The sequence below is a fragment of the Lepeophtheirus salmonis genome, chromosome 6, assembly GCF_016086655.4.
Source record: "Lepeophtheirus salmonis chromosome 6, UVic_Lsal_1.4, whole genome shotgun sequence".
In the NCBI taxonomy this organism is placed as follows: Eukaryota; Metazoa; Arthropoda; class Copepoda; order Siphonostomatoida; family Caligidae; genus Lepeophtheirus; species Lepeophtheirus salmonis.
This window is the reverse complement of record NC_052136.2, coordinates 25,242,055-25,262,842: the sequence shown is the minus strand read 5'-3', so window position 1 is coordinate 25,262,842 and position 20,788 is coordinate 25,242,055. Positions and strand designations below refer to the sequence as shown.

At 32.0% G+C, this 20,788-nt stretch overlaps 4 protein-coding genes and 1 long non-coding RNA gene across 5 annotated transcripts; 3 read left to right on the top strand and 2 right to left on the bottom strand.

Annotated features, from left to right (window-relative positions):
- Positions 1–763: 763 nt before the first annotated feature.
- Arf6 (ADP-ribosylation factor 6) lies at positions 764–5,779 on the bottom strand. The gene is made up of 4 exons (XM_040714976.2): positions 4,992–5,779; positions 4,708–4,927; positions 4,069–4,267; positions 764–2,204 (listed from the first exon to the last, which is right to left on the bottom strand). Exons 2-4 carry the CDS (start codon positions 4,891–4,893, stop codon positions 2,062–2,064), a joined length of 528 nt encoding a protein of 175 aa, XP_040570910.1. The 5' UTR covers positions 4,894–4,927; positions 4,992–5,779; the 3' UTR covers positions 764–2,061.
- On the top strand, positions 5,580–7,789 carry LOC121120135 (uncharacterized). Its single transcript, XR_005864916.2, has 2 exons — positions 5,580–5,714; positions 5,773–7,789. It is a non-coding gene; the product is annotated as an uncharacterized lncRNA (long non-coding RNA).
- A 6,076-nt stretch (positions 7,790–13,865) lies between these two features.
- Positions 13,866–14,691, top strand: LOC121120138 (uncharacterized). Its single transcript, XM_040714979.2, has 2 exons — positions 13,866–14,016; positions 14,093–14,691. The coding sequence occupies exons 1-2, from the start codon at positions 13,866–13,868 to the stop codon at positions 14,689–14,691; spliced, it is 750 nt and encodes a 249-aa protein (XP_040570913.1).
- On the top strand, positions 14,093–19,167 carry Polr1A (RNA polymerase I subunit RpI1). Its single transcript, XM_040714977.2, has 3 exons — positions 14,093–15,166; positions 15,224–18,718; positions 18,784–19,167. Exons 1-3 carry the CDS (start codon positions 14,757–14,759, stop codon positions 19,124–19,126), a joined length of 4,248 nt encoding a protein of 1,415 aa, XP_040570911.1. The 5' UTR covers positions 14,093–14,756; the 3' UTR covers positions 19,127–19,167.
- On the bottom strand, positions 19,148–20,584 carry Tcs4 (Threonyl-carbamoyl synthesis 4). The gene is made up of 3 exons (XM_040714978.2): positions 20,430–20,584; positions 20,045–20,335; positions 19,148–19,931 (listed from the first exon to the last, which is right to left on the bottom strand). The coding sequence occupies exons 1-3, from the start codon at positions 20,543–20,545 to the stop codon at positions 19,178–19,180; spliced, it is 1,161 nt and encodes a 386-aa protein (XP_040570912.1). The 5' UTR covers positions 20,546–20,584; the 3' UTR covers positions 19,148–19,177.
- Between the last annotated feature and the right edge of the window lie 204 nt (positions 20,585–20,788).

Below are 20,788 nucleotides of genomic sequence, written 5' to 3'. Positions count from 1 at the left end.
TTCAATGAGTAATTATATGTAATAAAACAGGTTTATTTAGAAAGTACCGGAGGTCATTCCGTAATGACGCGTACATAAGTACGCATGGACAATTATAAAAAAATGTCTTTCTTCTAACGTTCATTCGCTACAAATTTCTAATCTGAGATTTTGACTATCTATACCTACAGACGATTATTTATAACAACAGACTATTTAAATCGGCCTAAGGACAAAGAGGAGCATGTAGATATTCATTTATATTCTTCTTGGCCGATTATGATGAATTGTAACAATTTCCTCAACATTTCTGAAATAGATACACGCATACATGGATAACTGTGGAACTACAGGATTTGAAACACACATCAAATAAGAGAGTAATGAAAATGTGGCACCACTCAAGATAATGCACAATAATTTACAGCATTGCCAATTAACTTAACCGTCTTCAGTCGAAATAACAAGAAATAGCTAATTAATCAGTTTAAATACTCCACAAGAAATACAATACAAAAGATACTTTCTAAAAGATTTTGTATCCCATTTATTAAGTTTGTACAATTTATATATAATAAGTATACATAATTAAGAGTCGCACACAGAGGGCACGGGCAATTAATTATCAAACCCCTACTTGAAAGGAAATAGCACTATCAAAAGTATGGGAATGGGATTATAACATACTTATTCAGAAATAAAATTAACCTTTAAATAAAATATTCGTAAATATATCTTAAGTATATATATATATATTAAAATAACTAAAACTTTCATTACAAAATTATGAGTTGTTGTATTTCTATGTATTTAACATTAATGGCAGTGCATTAAGATCTTTTCCTGAACAAAAACCAAGCAGAAAAGGAGTAAATGCTATATATATACATGTATAAATATATTAATTGAATAGTATAATCATAATGATAGGACCCCCCCAACTATGATGCGAATGTTATAAAAATACTTCTTTTTGAGGGAAAAATATCGCAGTTTTTTCGGTAAGCCTATAAATAAAAGCAAATGTATTGTAAAGAGGAGAAATAGGAAAAAACATGCAGGAAAAGTTTTATAATAGTACATAAAAAGAAAGAAATTATTTTTTTACAACAATCATTGTAAGGATATTGCTATGCGATTAAATTAATTATTTATTTGATGAGGGAAGGGAGTAAAATCTATACAATACTACATCTCTAAATAGGCTCTACATTTGTTTTGTTTTATTAAAAAATCAGACTTTATTTATAAGTTAATATTTTTTATTGTTATGAAGAGATAGATAGAGAGAATGAGAGAAGACACAGACAAGTATAGTCCCTACTACAAAAATAATTTATATATATATATATATTAAAAAAGTAAATTTATATACAAAAAATGGAGTAATTTTTAATCCTAGTATCACTTTTATAGAACACTATGTGTTTTTAATAATATATATTATATATAGTAGTAAATTTTTATCATCTCTTTCGTATTATAATAATAATATGAACAATCTTCTTTATAAAAAAAAAACAGTACTTATGTGTATTGTAGGTGTTGTTGTTCTAGTAGTTGTTTTAAATACGATTTGACATTATAATTGAAGTTGTGTTTTTGCTTGTTTTTGTTTTTCAAAATAAATAAATACAAAATAGAGCTAATTGAATAATAATTATGATAATAATAAATATTTGAAAACTTTATCATCTTTATCAGTAGTAGTAGTAATAATAATAAACCATAAATTGTAATTTCTTACTTAATTAATTTTCCTTCATTATTAAATATAAACTTTAAGAATTAAATTAAATGGCATATTCTGGAATAAAAATATCGTTTAAAATGGCATTCAGAAGGTAAAAAAAATGAACAAAAACTGAAGACGGAAGCAAATATATTTATATATCAATCTTCTTCATTGTTTTGCTATCTATTTGCTTTAAAGATGATGACGACCATGAGGGTTGAATTATATCCAAACAAGGTGACAAGTAGTAGTTATAGTAGTGGTAGTATGAATCCAGCCTTTTTAAAAGTTATGTTAGTTATTAAACGATAATATTGTTCTGAAAGGAAGCAAAACAAAAAGGAGGATCATGACTTGTGATTTGACGTAAGCCACGTAAGTCCTTCATATAATCCGTCACCAGTTGTTGCACATGCAGGCTGGACAAACCAATTCCGATCTCTAATTCGCGTTAGACCCAGTTTTTCCTGAATTTCGTGTGGCTTCATAGCTGAAATCAATTAAAATATTTCATCATTACTAATTCTCTCTCATCATGACATATTTTTAATTAAAAGAAACAAAAAAAATGCATTTCTTTTACAAGAGCGATCAAACTCCCATAAAAGTATAAAAAATCTACCTAAAAGTTGTCCTTGACGCTCAAATAATAAAAAAGCGTTAACAAGCGATTACAATAAAAATTTTAAATGAACATAGTTGTTTATAAAATATGTGACAAAAGTATAATAAAATAATTAAGCGTTTTCTCATATATATATATAAAGATGGATTAGATTAAGTCAATTATACATTTTGTTATATTTAAAAGAATGCTAGGAAATTTGTCACCTTTTATTCAATTGACAATAAAATAAATGGGAAAGATAAAAAATGTATGGGATAATTGATTTTTTTTTTTTTAATTCATCATTTATTTTTCCATCTAGAATTACTAATTTTTGGTTGATGTGAATCAAACACTTTGACATTATCAAATACATCATACGAATAATTTTTACTTCCCTAAATATAAAACTAATATCCTTAGAAATATTTGTTAATCTTATGTATATAATATTGTTCATATAGATGCAATAATATATTATTGTATTTTTTCACTTGTAATATGTGTAAATCATTCAAATAAACATAAATTTACCTACATATTTATAATATATATATTGTTAACTTGTGATAAGATCAAAATTTAAAGAACATAAATTGAATTATGTAATACAAATAGCACGTACATATCATGTGATGTATACATCTCATAATGTTTACTCTAATCATAACACCAGTAATTATAATTAATACTATAAATTGATACCATCATTTCATTTTGATCCATTAAAATTATGTATTTGGAAATAATCAAATTGTTGACCCTTTAATTATATATTTATCAATTCGTCACTTTAATAAAAAGAGCAAAAAATTACACCATTAAATATATCGAATATTCTAATGAAATTACATTACTTACATAGAGTACCTACTGTAAATTTTTCATACAAAATGTTTTATCGTAATTTTTGATAAAAGTTTGCAACAATTTGCTTGTAACTCATTGCAATTTGTACAAAATTACAACTTTTACACAATATATATTTTACATATACTAACTCCTGTTTTAATGATGACGTGTATTCCGTTGATAACATTAAATTAATTTTTAGAAGTTAATCACAAATTCTTACTAAGCAAATTGAATAACAACGATAAAAAAAAGAAGATAATTATGATACTCCTTCCTAAAATATTTCATTTCATCATTTATTTAGTAATATAGGTAGATTTCATGATAGCATGTAAATTTCCTAGGTAAGGTATATTTAAATCATTATCAGCAAACTTTTATTGATACAATTATCATAAGATACGAACTAAAACTTAGGTGGGAATGTCTAACAGAAAAAAATTAATTGATTTTTTCCATAATTTTATAAAAAAGTGCAACTAAATTAAATAGTTGCAGTTAATCAAGTTTAACCTCATTATATGTAATTATGGAATTTGATTATCAATACATATATTAATCAACGACATAAAATTCCGTCAAATCGTCATTTGCACTCAATACAACTTAAATGAAATTTGATTATATATTTCATCTTAGACTTAACCAATTAACACATGACTAACTCATGCCATAAAGAATCACATTTTATATGAAATACTAAACGTTCCATATCCTTTTTCTTGATAAAGAAACAATTTCATGCAACAAAACACACACTCTTATCTAACTTTTTATATGTAGTGTCTAACCTTTAAATTTATCATATCAAAAAAATGGAAATAAAAGCTAATATTAATTATATTAACCAAATAATTTAATTCAAATGTAGAAAGAAAGGCAAAGCCCTTACCCTCTGGCAAGTCCTGTTTATTTGCAAATATGAGTATAATAGCGTCCCTCATTTCTCTGTCGTTTATTATGCGATGCAACTCTTGTCGAGCCTCATCTATCCGATCTCTATCAGCACAGTCCACGACAAATATTAGTCCTTGTGTTCCAGTATAATAATGACGCCAAAGTGGCCGTATTTTGTCTTGTCCACCAACGTCCTAAAAGAAAATAATTTAGAGAATAAATAAGTCTACATTATATAGAGCAGACACTGAATACTTTAATTTATAAAAAAAGTTAAATTGCTCAAAAATGACATAGAAAATTGGGCCTCATTGATTTGAAATGATACATGTTTAGCTAACCCTAACTATGGGTCATTTTTAGTATGTATGTATAAATTTAATGACATAAGGGCATAAGCTAAGCACATGAGTGAAATGTCATCTTTTATTGTGTATTGTTAAAATTGAATTGAAAGAAAATGAATATACTACTCCTTTTTCCAAGGCTTTGAAAATAGCACACCCAATTCTTAAAACTATTTTACAGACAAAAATAGAATATTTTTATGAGAGATTTAGCAGTAAATGGTTGATGGAATAGTAAGAATGTGGAACCTTAAGTACACTACACTGCACTAAATTTGTTTAATTACCCAAACGTTGAACTTGACGTTTTTGTATGTGACTGTTTCTACATTGAAGCCAACAGTGGGGATCGTGCTCACGGATTGCCCCAATTTGAGTTTGTATAAAATGGTCGTTTTCCCGGCAGCATCCAGACCTAACATGAGAATCCGCATCTCTTTGTTTCCAAAGACTTTGGAGAGTATTTTCCCCATGATTGGAGTGGATCGCTAATTCCAAGAAGGGGATCTGCAAAACAAAAGATGATGAGCAATTCAGAGTTTGGAGCCAAGGTCGAGGAGCAGACTCCTACTTGATGCAATCACAATCACTTGATGGACCTCTTCTCTACGAAACGCCGCCTTCCTTCATCTTGACAAAATCAAATTGGAGCAAGGAATAATAAGAGTGGAAGGGTTGGAGTCAGAAAGAATCAAGAGCCAGAGCAAATCCTCCTCCTCCTCCTCCAGGATCTGTCTTGCCAAATACAATAATAATCACTTCGCCACTTTTAGAGTGATCCAAGCAAAAAAAAAAGACTCCAGCAACTTCTTAGAAACACATCAATTCAAACCACTCAACCCACAGCTCATTTCAATTACACCGAACACCAATTCTTATTCTACAACTTTTTTTTTCTTCTTCTTTTTTTTCCTTCCTTAATTCTCTCTCCTCCTTTTTTCTTTTCCTCCTCCTTCTTTTCCTTTTTCGATCTTCTTGCACTCTTTTCCCTTTACTTTTTCTCCACCACACCATGCATGCATGCACTCTCTCTTACTACTCACACCATCTCTCTTTCTAGCTCACTCTACCACACACGCGCACTCACATAATATAAATTCATTATATTTCTGCTCATTCCCTCTTATCTTTTTAGATTATCATTTCTACGTTGCTCTCTGTTTCTATCTCTTTAGCTCCTTTGCCTCCTGTATTTCTTCATGATATCCACAACCTCACTCGAAAATGTCAATTTTCATACAGTTCTCTCACGAGCAGAACGCCTCACTTGTGTCCTTAATTGACAATTAATAATGTAATAGTATCATGTTCTTTACGATACCATGAACCCCATTTTTGGTAATTTTTTACAGCCGCTAATATATGATATTTTCATCATCTTTAAATGGATTTTCCGGGACACTAATATTGGATCCATTCTATAATATGTCAGGACAACCGATATTAAGAAATTGAGAGGGATGAATGATTTGATAAAGGATAGGGCAGGTTTTCTTTTTGTTGTTACTACATTTGCTTGAAAATAATATTTTATATATTCATGTATTCTCTATCACGTTTACAATATTAAATTTATGCAGACTGTAATGAGTAACCAATACGGTTACAATTTTATATCATATATAAATAAATAACGACGACTTTCGGACCCTTTTCCCTCCCCATTCACATTGTTGTTGTTGTTGTTTTTTGCAAAGAGACCTCCACGTGAACTGCGCAAAAATAAGGCAGGACTCGTATTATTTATAAATTATAATTCATAATAGGCAGCAAAAACAGTGAATGAAGCTGAGGTGTTTCCCCTTGCTCCTATTCGGCTATCCTAGCTTGCTCCTTCTCTTCAAATCAACTCATGAATTTTCAAATAAAAATAAAGAAAAATATTAAAAAATGAGCCTGCATTGGATTGCATTCCAGCAATGCATGCTCCGGTGCAACATGCACTCACTCTTTTTAAGTTAAGACGCGCAGCAAGTGAAGAAGTCTACTCTGTACTCGAGATTGAGTGAGAAAAGAACTTCCTATTCCTTGTTAACGCTGAAAATATAATTCCAATTTGTATTATTATGTTGTAACTTGTATATAATTTTGGAATCGAAGTCATCTTAGCATAGCTTCTTTACTTCTGGACTCTATATTATTATTTTTTTAAATTCAATATATTGTTAGACGTAGAAGTAACTAATACTTAATTAAATTAATTGTAGTTAAGTAAATGGTAATTTATGGGAAGCTGGCTTCATCATCCATCATCACTTATGCCATATCTATGTGAATAAATAATAATATAATATGACTGGATCTCGCCTCCATAAAGACGCCATTCAACGCCGTACTCAAGGGGATTGGAGTAATCGCGAATATATTGAACTTATGACTGGATCCATTAAGCGGATCTCTGACTTTTTAAACTCTTTCGATACAAGTTGTCGTTCACGCCTTTCCTCCTTGGATCAGAAACTCTCTTGTTTGGAAAGGAGGATCGATTATCTGGAGGCCTCCGTCGTTTCTTCTTCTTCTCCCCATCCAACTCTTATTCAACGGAACGACAGTGAAGTTGTAGAAGAAGAAGAAGATGAGTCCATTCGTCTTTAATAATAGTACCAAAGATTTTAGATTAATTAGTTCATATATATATATATATATGGAACTCACTCCAACACTTGTGTTCTTAGCTAGCATTTTCATTGTTATCATATCCATCAAGATCCTTTTAAGGAGTTTCCATCATATCAAGCAGAATCCAGTGGATGAAAAGGACCAAAAAGATACTATTTTCCCTCTCAAAAGACATCCTAGAGAAGAGTTATATCAACGAATCAAATTTGTAATGAGGCTAAAGAAACAAATGAGAAAGTTTAAGGAACGAAAGAAAAGTTGATTTTCTCCCATCCTGGCTATATTTACAATATATATATACATTCAAATATACACATTTACTATTATTCATAGTCCCCAACACTAATATTATTCGCTTAAACTCCATCATTCGGTTATAGAGGTTACAATTGAATATTTCTTATAATTTACTTTTCTTTTTGTCAAAATGTGTTCGAATGGGTGCAATTCTCATGTGTCAAAATTTCTTTTTAGAGAAAAAAGGGCAGCTAATTTATATCAATATTATAATTTTTTCGAGTAGCTACAATCTAAATTATAGGTCTTTGTTATTGCATATATATCTTGAACTTACTAATAGTTAATTAATTAAAAAATTACTTGAGTTAAATGTTTTCGTTTGTCAGTTTAGAAAAAAAAAATATTTTATATACATGTGTACGATATTAAAATTCATTCAATATTATTTTTATTCTAATATATGTTATGTATATCGTTTATTAATGGAATAAATATACTCAGGTTCTTTAAGTTTCTTATTTATTTTCTTTTAAATCGTTATTTTACAATTGCTTCTAATAAACAATTTAACTTTTTATAAAATGACACTTAACTAACTTAATTAAACATGATCTCTGACGCAATTTAATATTTATCCTTGTTCAAATCGACAGTTCTACAATTGATCCGATCATGGGTATTTGCATTATATTCTAACAAATGCAATTATGATAAATTTTACCATCATTATTATGCAAAAAAAATATTTAAAAATGGCATAAAAAAATAATTTTGATGGCATATACTAAAACAATGACCACTAAATGGCGTTCACATATTGAAAAACTTTAATTACTTTTTAGAAGTTATACTTATGATAGAAATATGATTGGATTTTTTTGAAAAAAAATATGTTTTGCTATCCATTTTATGTTTTTTGGGATAAGGAACTTGAAGATGATGGTATAATCAGTATGGCATAAACCCTTAAAATATGTTTTTTATGGTGAATATATCTAGCTTCATGTAAAAATAACAACTTCAATAAGCCTGCAGGTAATAGAAAAAAGCTGTAATTTCAATAGAATTGGTTAAATAATTGATTTACATGTAAGAATGGCAAACTTAAGACTGGATTCATTTGTTGATACATGAAAAAAGTTTTATAGGTCTTGTATTCAACAAGATCACTGCACAGTGGGAAAATAATAACACTTAAAAATGAACAACATTTTTTTGTAATTGTATTGAGTTTTATTAGTGGAGTACATAATACTTATGTAACACATTTAAAGTTCCTCTTTATTGAAGCTGTTATTGATCTATCATTTATTGTTGATTTTGAATTCATTTTTCTGATTATATAATTACATCCCTCCCACCATTTTTCTTCTCATGGTACCCCAAAAAAAAAATGTCCTGAAAATAAAGTTTAATAAAACATATGTATGCTTTTTACTCATATTTTCTAATTAACAAACCCACCAGAAGTTCTTTTAAAACCAATTGTTCCCATGTTTAATAACACGAACCAATGGTAACTTCTAGTTCCTAGAATATTTTTGCCTAGCAATAAGTATTCTTCCAGTTTTTGTCTGTACTCAACCATCTGGATTTTAGAAACGTAGAAAATAGTTACTCTTTTAATATTTTCTCGGAAATAACTGATTGCAGCGTCTGAGTTTGAAATTTGATTAGAAACTGTAGATCTTAAACTGGCACGACGTAACTGCCGCTTTACTACAACACCAACAAGAAGACTTCCCATGACTTGTTGCGAAGAAAGACCAACAGGGTGCCAAGTGCAATATTCTTTACACTGATTAAATTTTTAGATTAAATTTTGTATTAAAAATTGGTAGTTGTTGGCAAAATCGCCAAGTACAATGGCTTCATTCAATTGTATATTTTATTTATGTTCTTTCAAGTACCTAGATTGACTTTTGCTGATGTAATATGTAGTGTTTGTTGTTGATCTATCAACTTCAGAAATAACCATCATTCTATTATGTAGTAACAACAAAGAATATATTATACTAGCAAAGGTTTACCCGGCTCTGCTTTGACCAAGGAGGGAGAGGGAAATCCCATTAAAAATGGTCAAATTAATTGAGAAAATATAGAAATTATTTAGAAAATAATTCTATATACAACCTATACTAATAATTATAATACGAATGTTTCGTTGTTGTCGAAAAAGATCCTGATAATTCTAATTCTCTTGTATTCGTAAGGGTAATCCACAATGTCTAATAAGTAATAATACCAATCTCCTCCTCACCCTCAATCCCCCCCAAAGAATTTTTTTTATTATTTTTGGCTCTTGTTAACTTAGTACTTAGCCGTGTTATTATAAATTTTTTAAAACAAAATATTGAAAAATGTTAAAAAAATATATAAACTTTAAATACCATACCAACATATATGTATAAAAAAATTGTCTAGATGATAAGTCAATTTTTTATTTTCTTCAAAAAATTCCCAATGCAAAAATTGCTAAATTTTTTTTTACTAATTTTTTAAAAAAAGTTGTAAATAGCATTAATTGGAATTGAAAAAATGGAACTCAAACATACCAATATTTTTTTGCACCTGAAAAAAACAAAATTACAATTTTCACAGATTTTTTTTTTGGCACATAACTTCATTGATTTTTGAACAAATTTAGAAAACGTAGTTATTCGTATAGTTGTTTTTTCAAACGCCAATCACTTTTAGATTCATAACTCAACCCCCTATCTAGTCTCCTTGAGCTGCAAAAACACAATTTTTGTGTTTTTGGGTTTAACAAAAAAAAAAAAAAACCACCCCTGTCTTAGCCTGACCAGGTACAAAAGAGGGACTCATGCAAAATTTTACCATCCTAGGTCCAACAGTGTGGGCAAACATAAAGGACATACACACACACAATCTCTCTTATATAATATACTAGAGTAGGTTTGCCCAGAGTTGCCCGGGACATTAAACAATTAAATATTAATTAAGAATTCTTCTACTTAATATAGAACCAAAAATAAACACTATAAATTTTTTAAGAATTATTCTCATGTTGGTTTTATGAGTATACCAATATATAGTCATTATATAGGTGCACTCCTTTCACCCGAAGAGGAAGTGGTTGCTTTATTATGTGTCAGACACCGAACTTGCAGTCCCGCAGGCCCTTCTCTAAGACCTCCTAATCTCCCAAAATACCCTCCAGCTCTCAGGTTGCGCAGGTGAAGTGTTGGGCCAAAATACAGTTAAACCTCTACCGCCGCCATATTTTTAGGCAACAAGGAACCCTTCTAATATGCTATAATACACCCCAACCCATGGGTTGTAGAGGTGGACTGCTGGGACTAAGGCAAGTTAAATTTCTCCGCCGCCCTTCATGAGCATCAAAGCACCCTCATACTATCCCATAATAGATCCCAGCTCTCACGTTGAACAAGAGAAGTACTGGGCTAAAATATAGTTTAAACTCTACCACCGCCGCGTTTCTGGACACCAAGGAACCCGTCTAATTTTCTATAATACACCCCCGCAAATGGTTTGTGTATATGAGATGCTGGTCCCTGGGCATAAAAAAAAACTCTTCTAATAACCTAAATACACCCCTCAGGTTGTACAGGTGAAGTACTGGGCCACAATTCAGATTAAACTGCACCGCCGCCGCATTTCTAAGCACCAAGAACTCCTTATATTATACTAGAATACACCACTGCCCACGGATTGTGGGCTGCTGGTTCCTAAGGCAGGTTGAATTCTTCTACCACCGCTTCCCTGAACATCATAGTACCAGTCTAATATTCAAAATACACCCCAACCCTTAGGTTGCATAGGTAAAGTACTAAAAATGCTATTTAAACGCTTCCATGACAAAACAACACTAATTAATTAACCTATATAGTATATGAACAATACCTATTTATCATACTATCATTTTTAATGAGATTAAAATATGCAATCGTATATATCAATAAATTTAATATAATTTTTTGCCCAAATGTCCAAAAGGTCAATCTGCAAAATGTACATTCGGTAAATTGTTTTTCAGTAAAATGACATTCGGCTAAAAGTCCACTTACGATAGAAGTATTATAATAGCTATATCTAAAGGTTCAACATGAAAAAAACATGTCATAGTTGAATGTAGTTTTATGTTTAATTGTTTAAAACTAACTTGAAACGAAAAATTAAGTTCATAATAACATTAAATTTGCATGGTTGAAATAAAACTGAAGCTAGTTATAGTTCAATACAACTCTTGAAAATTTATCAAAAATAAAGAAACATTTATACATAGAATATCATTGTTTTCCCTTAGTTTTACACTGATTATACCATCAAATTCAAGTTCCTATGCCCAAAAACATATAATTTGATACAAACATAATATTTTTATTATAAGCATGACCTCTAAAATCAATCATTAAAGTTTTTCTATATTCGAGTGCCAACTAGTGGTTAGGATATTATAAAATGTCATATGTCGCTAACCGGTTACCCGATTTAAAAAAATAAATATTTTAATGATCATATTAAATGAATGATACTATTCCCAACAACAGCATAGTTAAAACAAACTTTAGTAATGATTAAGTAGTCATAAAATTGTTGAAATATAATAGAACTACCCTATCGCTATCTAGTTTATCCTACATAGTTATAGACACTTATAGTATTAAAATAATTTATGTGATTGTGTGTGATATAGATACAGATTTTAGTTATAAAATAAAAGTTGTTCTGAATGTTGACTTACTTAACTTACGTAAGGCTATGTTTAATTCTAATCAGACCAGATTCCTGGGATCTACAGTGCAAGTTTGATTTTTTTCATAAAACAAGATCGATTCCCCTTGTCTCAAAGTTTTTTTAGGTTATGGGTTGTCAATTAGTTTTATGGATTTTTAATTTTTTTTGGTGCATTTTCGAATCGACAGAAAAAGAGAGAACGTAAATTAAATACGAATTAAAAAAGGGAATTAAGTAGAGGATGAGCGAGTTAATCTTAGTATGTATCTTCAATCTTCATTATGGTTGAAGAAGGAGCATGCCAATATAGCAATGACAATAAAAATAATTAAATCACAGGGTCAAATATTTTTATTTGAAAAATTGCGTTATATATTTACCAAAATCAGTATTTTCACATGGTCAATTATATGATGCATTTTCAAAAGTGCCAAAAGGGGGTGCAGATTTGATTACTTTTACATCGAAGGGACAAAAAACAACAAAAAAAGTTGTAGGCAAGGAAGTTTTACAATAGAAATTTACCTATTATTTAATTATAGTTTATAGTAAATCGTTTTAGTTTAGAGTTTTAATATAAATAAGCTAAATATAAATAAAATCTTTTTTATTTTTCATTGGCTATCTTTTAGATAATGTTTTTTGTGCTAGTAATTTTTAAATTATTTGGATGTTCAAATTTTTAATATACAACTAGTATGTAATTAAAAAGAGTATAGGCGGGTTGTCAGTTATCACATCTATTGTCTATCTAGCGTCTGCAAAGGGCGAGGTGGATTAATTTTTGTCTTTACCACCAAGGTTAATAGAAATACATGTATCTCTATTGATGCCCGGTAAAATGATTGTAGTAAAAAGGTTGCGGACAAAAACGTTGGGGTAATATCGTTGTGTACATTATCATTGTGAGACAAAAACGTTGTGGGTAATATCATTGCAAGACAATAATATCGTGTGCAATTTCGTTTTAATTTGTATTATATTCGGAAGATATGAATGATGAAGAAAAATGCCAGAATACAACCCTTCTAATATGATATAATATACTCCGGCCCAGGTGAAGTACTGGGCCCAAGGCAATCTGAATTTATACGCCGCCGCTTCCCTGAGCGTTAAGGTACCCTTCTAATATCCCAAAATACACCCTGGCCCGCAGGTTATACAGGTGAAGTGCTACGCCCCGAGGGAAGTTGCATTTATCCGCCATGGCTTCCCTGAGCATCAATGTACCCTTCTAATATCCCGAAATACTCCCCAGCCCATAAGTGAAGTGCTGCCACCGGACGCAGTTTAAACTCCACCGCCGCCGCGTTTCTAACCACCAAAGAACACTTTCTTAATCATTCAATAGTTTTATCTTCCGAATATAATATAAATTGCAACGAAATTGCAAACGATATTACCCCAACGTTTTTGTCCGCAACCTTTTTACCACAATCATTTTACAGTGAACCATTCCTATTAACCTTGGTTACCACTAAAAAAATTATTTTCTATAAAGAGGTTGTTCGGACTCCCCCAAAAAATTTTAGCAAAAGTTTTTTTGCCTTTTTATAAAAATTAATCCCTCCCCTACCCCAAAAAAAATAAAATAATAATAACAAAATAATTATACATTTACTACAAAGTAAAAGATTTCATGCACTCATTCTTATCTTTCATATTAATTTATACATGTACGTACAATATTCACATATAAATTCTATGTAAGGGAATTTATTTGTAGTCAAAAAGGAAGATATTGTAACCTTGCTTTTTGAAACAGCAATTTGTGTGAATCAAAACATTAGAAACTGCACGTGTTTCAGATTTAATGTCTCAATTTCATCTTAGATTTGAAACTTCCAAGAAATAAATCATAAATTTGATGGGGAGCTTAAAAAAAACCCGTAATGTCGTTCACAATGAGGCTGGAGCCTTGTCCTTTGGAATGTTCTCTTCGGAAGAGATCCGAAATCTTAGTGCCATGGAAATCACGAATCCTAATTCCTTTAATCAACTTGGTCATCCTGTTCAAGGTGATGAATAATTATATAATAATTCCAATGAGTTATCAAAATTCTTAATTGTGCGCTATTTATAATCTCATTACAGGTGGGCTATATGATTTACGAATGGGCCCTTATTCTGATCGGTATATGTCGTGCTCTACGTGTCTTTTGCGATTTGACTTTTGTCCTGGTCATTTCGGTCACATAGAGCTACCTTTACCTGTCGTTAATCCTTTGTTTTATAAGGAACTTCTCACGCTCATTCGCCATAGTTGCATTTCCTGTCATAAGCTTCATTTCTCAGTTGTGAAAAAAACTCTTTTTTTGGTACAGCAAAAACTTTTAGATTTAGGGCTCATTGTGGAGTCGCAGCAGTGCTCGCATCTTGTTCCAACCCCAGGAACCTCTCTAGATGAAGAGTCCATGTCTCGAACAGGATCTGAGTACAACGATGAGGTTATTGTTCAGAAATTGATGGATCATCTACAAAATGTTTTGGATTCTAATAAAAAACCTTCTGTAACTCATTCTACACGAAATGTAGAAGCTCTTAGAAAAACGTGCATAAAGGATTTCTTTAATGTTTCACTAAAAAGAAATGTGGGGAATGTGGAGGCTATACAAAAAAAATTAGTCTATATCAGAGTCGTTTTATTTATGAAGGGGAAGACGAGGATGCATCGAAAAACAAAACTGAATTAAATCCTGAGGAGTTGCAAAGACATTTAAGAGAAACTTGGCTCAAAGATTCAAATATTTTAAAGTTCATGTATCCCATGCTAAAAGATTGTTCTGATATGGAACATCCTACAGATATATTCTTTCTGAATGTAGTGGCTGTTCCTCCACCCAAGTCTCGTCCTTGTCAATATACTGGTCGAATTATGACTATACATCCTCAAGGTGCATCACTTCAAATCCTTGTTGAGACTGTGACAATAATGAAGCAAATTGTTCAAAATATTAATGAAGAAAGCTCTGAAGATTTGTCGTCAGAAGCTCAAGAAATGCTGCGAACAATTAGAGGCGACACCATGCCCATGAAATTAAATTATGTTTGGAAAGTTCTTCAAAATTGTGTAGATCATCTTTTAGACAGGGAAATGAATGCTTCTCAAAAAAATTCTAGCGGCTGGGGTTTCAAACAACTAATTGAAAGAAAAACTGGCTTATTTAGGTAAAAGACCTGCTTTAAAAATTGCCATTCATTAACTTATGCTCATTTTCCTTTTAGGATGCACATGATGGGCAAGAGAGTAAATTTTGCTGCTAGAACTGTTATTACACCAGACCCATACATAAATATTGATGAAATAGGACTACCTGAAGTTTTTGCAAAGAAGTTAAGTTACTGTGTACCTGTTACGCCTTGGAATGTTGAAGAATTAAGAGAACTCGTCATAAATGGTCCAAATGTTCATCCAGGTGCTCTGTTTATTGAAACGGAGTCTGGTCAAAGGAAAATGATTGATGGAAATGATCCTATTCAAAGGGAAGCCCTTGCTAAAACTTTACTGACTCCTTCTTCAGATCCTGGTGAAGACAAAATGAAATTTGTCTATAGACATTTGATTAATGGTGATAGAATGTTACTCAATCGCCAACCAACACTTCACAAACCCTCAATTATGTCACATCGAGCTCGTGTTCTTAAGGGTGAAAAAGTTATGCGCCTTCATTATGCTGTTTGTAAATCATATAATGCTGATTTTGACGGTGATGAAATGAACGCACATTTCCCCCAGAATGAAGTTGCAAGATCTGAAGCTCAGAACCTTGTGGGCGTGAGTGAACAATATCTTGTGCCTAAAGACGGAACTCCTCTTCAAGGTCTAATTCAAGATCACGTCATTGCTGGAGTAAAAATGAGTATCAGAGGAAGATTTTTTGATCAGGCTGAATATCAACAGTTAGTTTACTCTGCATTAATTAATGTTAAGGGTAAAATAAAGTGCCTACCCCCTGCAATCTTCAAACCCAAAAAGCTATGGAGTGGAAAGCAAATAATATCTACTATTATTCTAAATTCTATTCCACCAGGACGAGAATCTGTTACATTATTCTCTAAGACAAAAATTAAATCAAGTGATTGGCTTAATCAAAATCCAAGACCTTGGAAAACTTCTCGATTAGGAAGTCATTCTGTCAAAAAAGGATGCTCCATGTGTGAATCTGAGGTCATATTCAGCAATGGGGAACTTGTTTGTGGAGTTATTGATAAAAATCAGTATGGTGCTACAATGTATTCATTGGTCCATACATTTTATGAGCTCTACGGCGGTACAAGCTCCTCAGAACTTTTATCTGCTTTCAGTCGAATTTTTACTAATTTTTTGCACACTGAGGGCTTTACTCTTGGTGTTAGTGATATTCTCGTTCAGAGTGATGCCAATGAAAATCGAGAAGAAATAATGAAGCAATTAAAAAACATAGGAGATGAATGTGCAACATCGGGAGTTTCACTTAATGCAAATTTAGGAAGTTTAAATTCAGAATTAAGAAGATTTCATAGAGAAAGCTATAAAGCCCCTCAAAAAAGAATGAAGGTTGATAAAGGCTACAAGGAACGTCTCGGTCCCATGACAAATCGTATAAATTCAGCCTGTCTACCACGAGGTTTGATCAAGAAATTCCCTGAAAATAATCTGCAACTAATGGTTCAAGCAGGAGCAAAAGGTTCCACTGTTAACACTATGCAGATTTCCTGCTTATTAGGACAAATTGAGTTGGAAGGAAAAAGACCACCTATTATGATATCTGGTCGAAGTCTTCCAAGTTTTTTGCCCTATGATACTCAACCTCGTGCGGGTGGTTTCATTGACGGTCGCTTTATGACTGGCATTAAACCTCAAGAATTTTTTTTCCATTGTATGGCTGGTCGAGAAGGTCTCATTGATACTGCCGTCAAAACTTCTCGTTCTGGTTATCTACAAAGATGTCTCATCAAATTATTGGAGGGTCTTGTTGTGAATTATGATCTCACGGTTCGAGATAGTGATGGGTCTGTTGTACAATTTCAGTATGGTGAAGATTCTCTAGATGTCTGCAAATCTCAATATATTGTACCTAATCAAATGGCATTTTTGTATGATAATATGAAGTCTGTGATTAATCCGTCTACTCTAAAACTAATTTCGGAACATTGTATGAATAACTCTGATGAATTGAACGAGTTGAAAAGTAAGATTAGAAAGAAGAGGAAGAAGGTTAGGGGTATGAAATGTAGAGACGGTGCTTTTTTGAGGTTCTCTCGTGATAATAGTGAATCCTCCATGCATGATATCAATAAAATTGATCCTAAAACTGGTCGTTCTTTTAGAACAAACTTTTTAATTAAGAAATGGAGTGAAGATGATGATTCACAGAATCATTTCAAGAAAAAATATGTTCAAGTACCAGATCCATGCACCTCGGTTTTCAGACCTGATTCCAACTTTGGATCAGTCGCTGAAAAAGTTGAAGATCTAATTCAGAGTTATTTAAAAAATAATAAATCAGATAAAGGAGAACAATTCAGAGATATTATGTATGCTAAATATATGAAATCTATGGTAGATCCTGGAGAACCTGTTGGTGTGTTAGCTGGTCAATCCGTTGGAGAACCCTCCACTCAGATGACACTCAACACTTTTCATTTTGCTGGTTGTGGTGAAATGAACGTAACATTAGGGATTCCTCGTCTTAGGGAAATACTCATGGTTGCGTCGAGTAACATCAAAACTCCAAGTTCAGTTATACATTTTCTTCCTCATGTACTGGAGAGTGAAAAAGATAAACTTAGAATCAAGCTCAACCGCTGTGCTCTGTCGGACGTTCTGGAATCAGTTCATGTTACTGAAAAAATTAGTTTATTTGGAAGCTCGCGCTGTAGAATAATCAAAATAAGGCTTCAATTCCTTCCTCGAAAGGCTTATAAAAATGACTTTAGCGTGACTCCCTCATCCATTTTGTCTTATGTTGAACGGTACTTTTTTTCAAAAGTATTGATTCCATTGATCGATGCTACGTTATTAGATAAAAAATTAGTTGTTGAGACGGGTACAAGTAAAAGTAAATCAAATAATAATATTGATGATGAGGATCCAGATTCTTCGGATAAACAACAGAAACAGAAAGGGTTTGATGCTGAGGAGCATGCATCGAGCGATGAAGAGGAACAGCCGGATGACGCAGATGCTACAGAAGTTAAGAAAATGAATAGACAAATGGATGATGATTATGACGAGGGGCTCTCTGATGAAGAAACTCAAATGTTGAACGACTTTGAAAAGGATGAGAACAAATCAGACGAGGATGATGAGAGTTCGCAAAAATATAACGAAGATGAACTTTTGGGACAGAAAGATGATATTCCGATTATTTCAAGGAGTATATCTGCTTCAGAAGTTCAGAAAAGACGAACTCATGTGAAGAACCTCACTATGTCTAAAAAGACAAGTTTTCATATCTTGGAATATGCACTTGATGAGAAGAAGGAGCTTTGGTCTGAAATAACATTAGGCTTTCCCGTCGACCAAAAGAAATTAGACTTTTCAAATTTGATCAAAACTGCCGCAGTAAAGGGTGTCATATACGAAATAAAAAATATCAATAAAGCTTATTTAACGAAAGACGAAAACGAAGAAACGACCATAACCACCGACGGAATCAATATTGAAGCAATGTTTCAGTTTGATGATCTGTTGGATATTAATCGGCTCAGATGTAATAGTATCCACGATATGGCAAGGTATGATAAGATTATATTTGTATTTTATTGCATCAATTATTACGATATATTTATTCTGATTTCAGGTATTATGGAATTGAGGCTGCTAATAGAACAATAACTTCGGAAATAGTAAATGTTTTCAAAGCTTATGGTATTACAATTAATCATCGCCATTTGACGTTGATAGCAGATTATATGACCTTCGACGGAAGTTACAAACCCTTTAATCGTGTCGGGATTGAAAATAATCCATCTCCATTACAACAAATGACATTTGAAACCGCTATTGGATTCCTACGATCTGCTACGATTCAAGGGAAAAAAGATAATTTACAATCTCCCTCATCCTGTATCATCCTTGGGAAGCCATGGTTTGGTGGAACTTCCTCCTTTAAAATCATGCAAAAGCTTTCTATTAAAACTTAAACTATAAAATAAACGCACTAGTTAATAAATAATTAACATGAGGTTGTTTAATCAACTAATTATTTTTATCCATTTACAAGATATGTTTTTCTCGATTACGCTATCACTTATGTTTGTTCCAAATTTACCTCTTGGTAAAGGTTGAATACTAAGAGCATTTTTAGGTTGAACCATTTCCCATCCGGCCCTCATTTTTTCAATGCCATTCCAGGCGATCATTAGTCCGTTATCAGTACAATACTGGGGAGGAGGGTAGTAAGTGTCATATCCATAAGTAGATGCAATTTTATCTATATAACTTCTCAAAGTTTTGTTACATGCAACGCCTCCGGATACAACAAGTTTTCTGTCGGTCATAAGCTGAACTAAATCAACATATTCTAATGCTCGCTGAAGCCTCATACATATGTGTCTACCAATGGCGTATTGAAAACTTGCACAGAAATCAGACACTTGATCTCTTTGCGATAGTCCACTAGCCATTTCGATGCTCTTTGACTTGAGACCTGAAAAACTAAAGTTGCAACTCCTTTTATGCATTAAAGGGATGGGAAATTCATAAGCTTTTGGGTTGCCATTCAGGGCAACCATTTCAATGCATTTCCCCCCAGAAACATCCTTTAAAGAGCTATCTAGGACATTGAGCTTTAATGCTCTAGCAACTTTATCTAAAGCTTCCCCCGGTGAATCAGGAGAATAACCTAGTATTTTAAAGTCATCCAGTTGAGAAACAACTCCAAGAATACAATGACCACCAGATATAAGCAAAAATAGGTAGGGGAAAGTCAAATCCGGATATATGAACCTATAGACAAGGACATATACAAGTTAAAAATAATTTTTTCAGTATAGATAATAAAATGATAAGATAGAAGGTTAATTATAAATTGTTCTACGAATCTTGTAATACATCCTTGCCTAGGAGTTAATGCATGGGCTTCCATGTGATGAATAGGAATTAAAGGTACGTCATACTTGATCGAAAGATATTTTGCATAGTCAATGCCCATTGCTAAACTACCTTTAAGACCAGGTTGATTGGATATAGCTATTGCCCTTAAAGAGGAAAATGAGGTAGATCCCATTGCGGTGTCTACAACCTGAGGTAAAGCACGGGCATGTCTACCCATTGCAATAGAGGGGATTACACCCCCGAAACGACTAGAAGATTGGATCCTCAATGACTCTCCCAATACTTTACCATTAGAACTAATAAAATGAAAATATTTCATAATATGGAGTAAGTAATTACTAATTAGTAAAACTGATTGTGAAAGAAAAGAAAGAATTCAAAATTGATTACTCGAGTAAAGCAGCTCCTGTATCATCACAACTTGATTCAATTCCCAATATATACGCTCTTTTGGAGAGAAAGGACCAATAATATCCTCTCGGACATAACATGACTGTTCGAGCCATATCTGTATCGTATTATTTATTACGAGAATTGTTATTAATTGTTGTTTTGATTCAAATGGTGCAAGAACAGGGTTACCAACAGTTTAACATTTTCATAGCTTTTTTATTTCAATGAAAACCAGAGCGTAAATGCCGTACTATTTATTTAATTATGAAGTGAATGGGACCTATTGATAATTATTAAGTTTTTTTAGAAAAACATCTATATAATGCCCTACTGCAAAAGAAGAAAAATCGATGTAT

What these genes read in the sequence shown, in the direction of transcription:
- Arf6 (XM_040714976.2), bottom strand. Translation starts at nt 4,893, where the DNA reads ATGGGGAAAATACTCTCCAAAGTCTTTGGAAACAAAGAGATGCGGATT. An exon ending in ACGTCAAGTTCAACGTTTGG is followed by an intron (nt 4,268 to 4,707) that starts GTAATTAAACAA and finishes ATTTTCTTTTAG; the next exon opens with GACGTTGGTGGACAAGACAA. An exon ending in TAAACAGGACTTGCCAGAGG is followed by an intron (nt 2,205 to 4,068) that starts GTAAGGGCTTTG and finishes AATTGATTTCAG; the next exon opens with CTATGAAGCCACACGAAATT.
- LOC121120138 (XM_040714979.2), top strand. Translation starts at nt 13,866, where the DNA reads ATGGGGAGCTTAAAAAAAACCCGTAATGTCGTTCACAATGAGGCTGGA. An exon ending in ACTTGGTCATCCTGTTCAAG is followed by an intron (nt 14,017 to 14,092) that starts GTGATGAATAAT and finishes ATCTCATTACAG; the next exon opens with GTGGGCTATATGATTTACGA.
- Polr1A (XM_040714977.2), top strand. Translation starts at nt 14,757, where the DNA reads ATGTATCCCATGCTAAAAGATTGTTCTGATATGGAACATCCTACAGAT. An exon ending in AGAAAAACTGGCTTATTTAG is followed by an intron (nt 15,167 to 15,223) that starts GTAAAAGACCTG and finishes TTTTCCTTTTAG; the next exon opens with GATGCACATGATGGGCAAGA. An exon ending in AGTATCCACGATATGGCAAG is followed by an intron (nt 18,719 to 18,783) that starts GTATGATAAGAT and finishes TTCTGATTTCAG; the next exon opens with GTATTATGGAATTGAGGCTG.
- Tcs4 (XM_040714978.2), bottom strand. Translation starts at nt 20,545, where the DNA reads ATGGCTCGAACAGTCATGTTATGTCCGAGAGGATATTATTGGTCCTTT. An exon ending in ACAGGAGCTGCTTTACTCGA is followed by an intron (nt 20,336 to 20,429) that starts GTAATCAATTTT and finishes TCATTTTATTAG; the next exon opens with TTCTAATGGTAAAGTATTGG. An exon ending in GCCCATGCATTAACTCCTAG is followed by an intron (nt 19,932 to 20,044) that starts GCAAGGATGTAT and finishes CCTTGTCTATAG; the next exon opens with GTTCATATATCCGGATTTGA.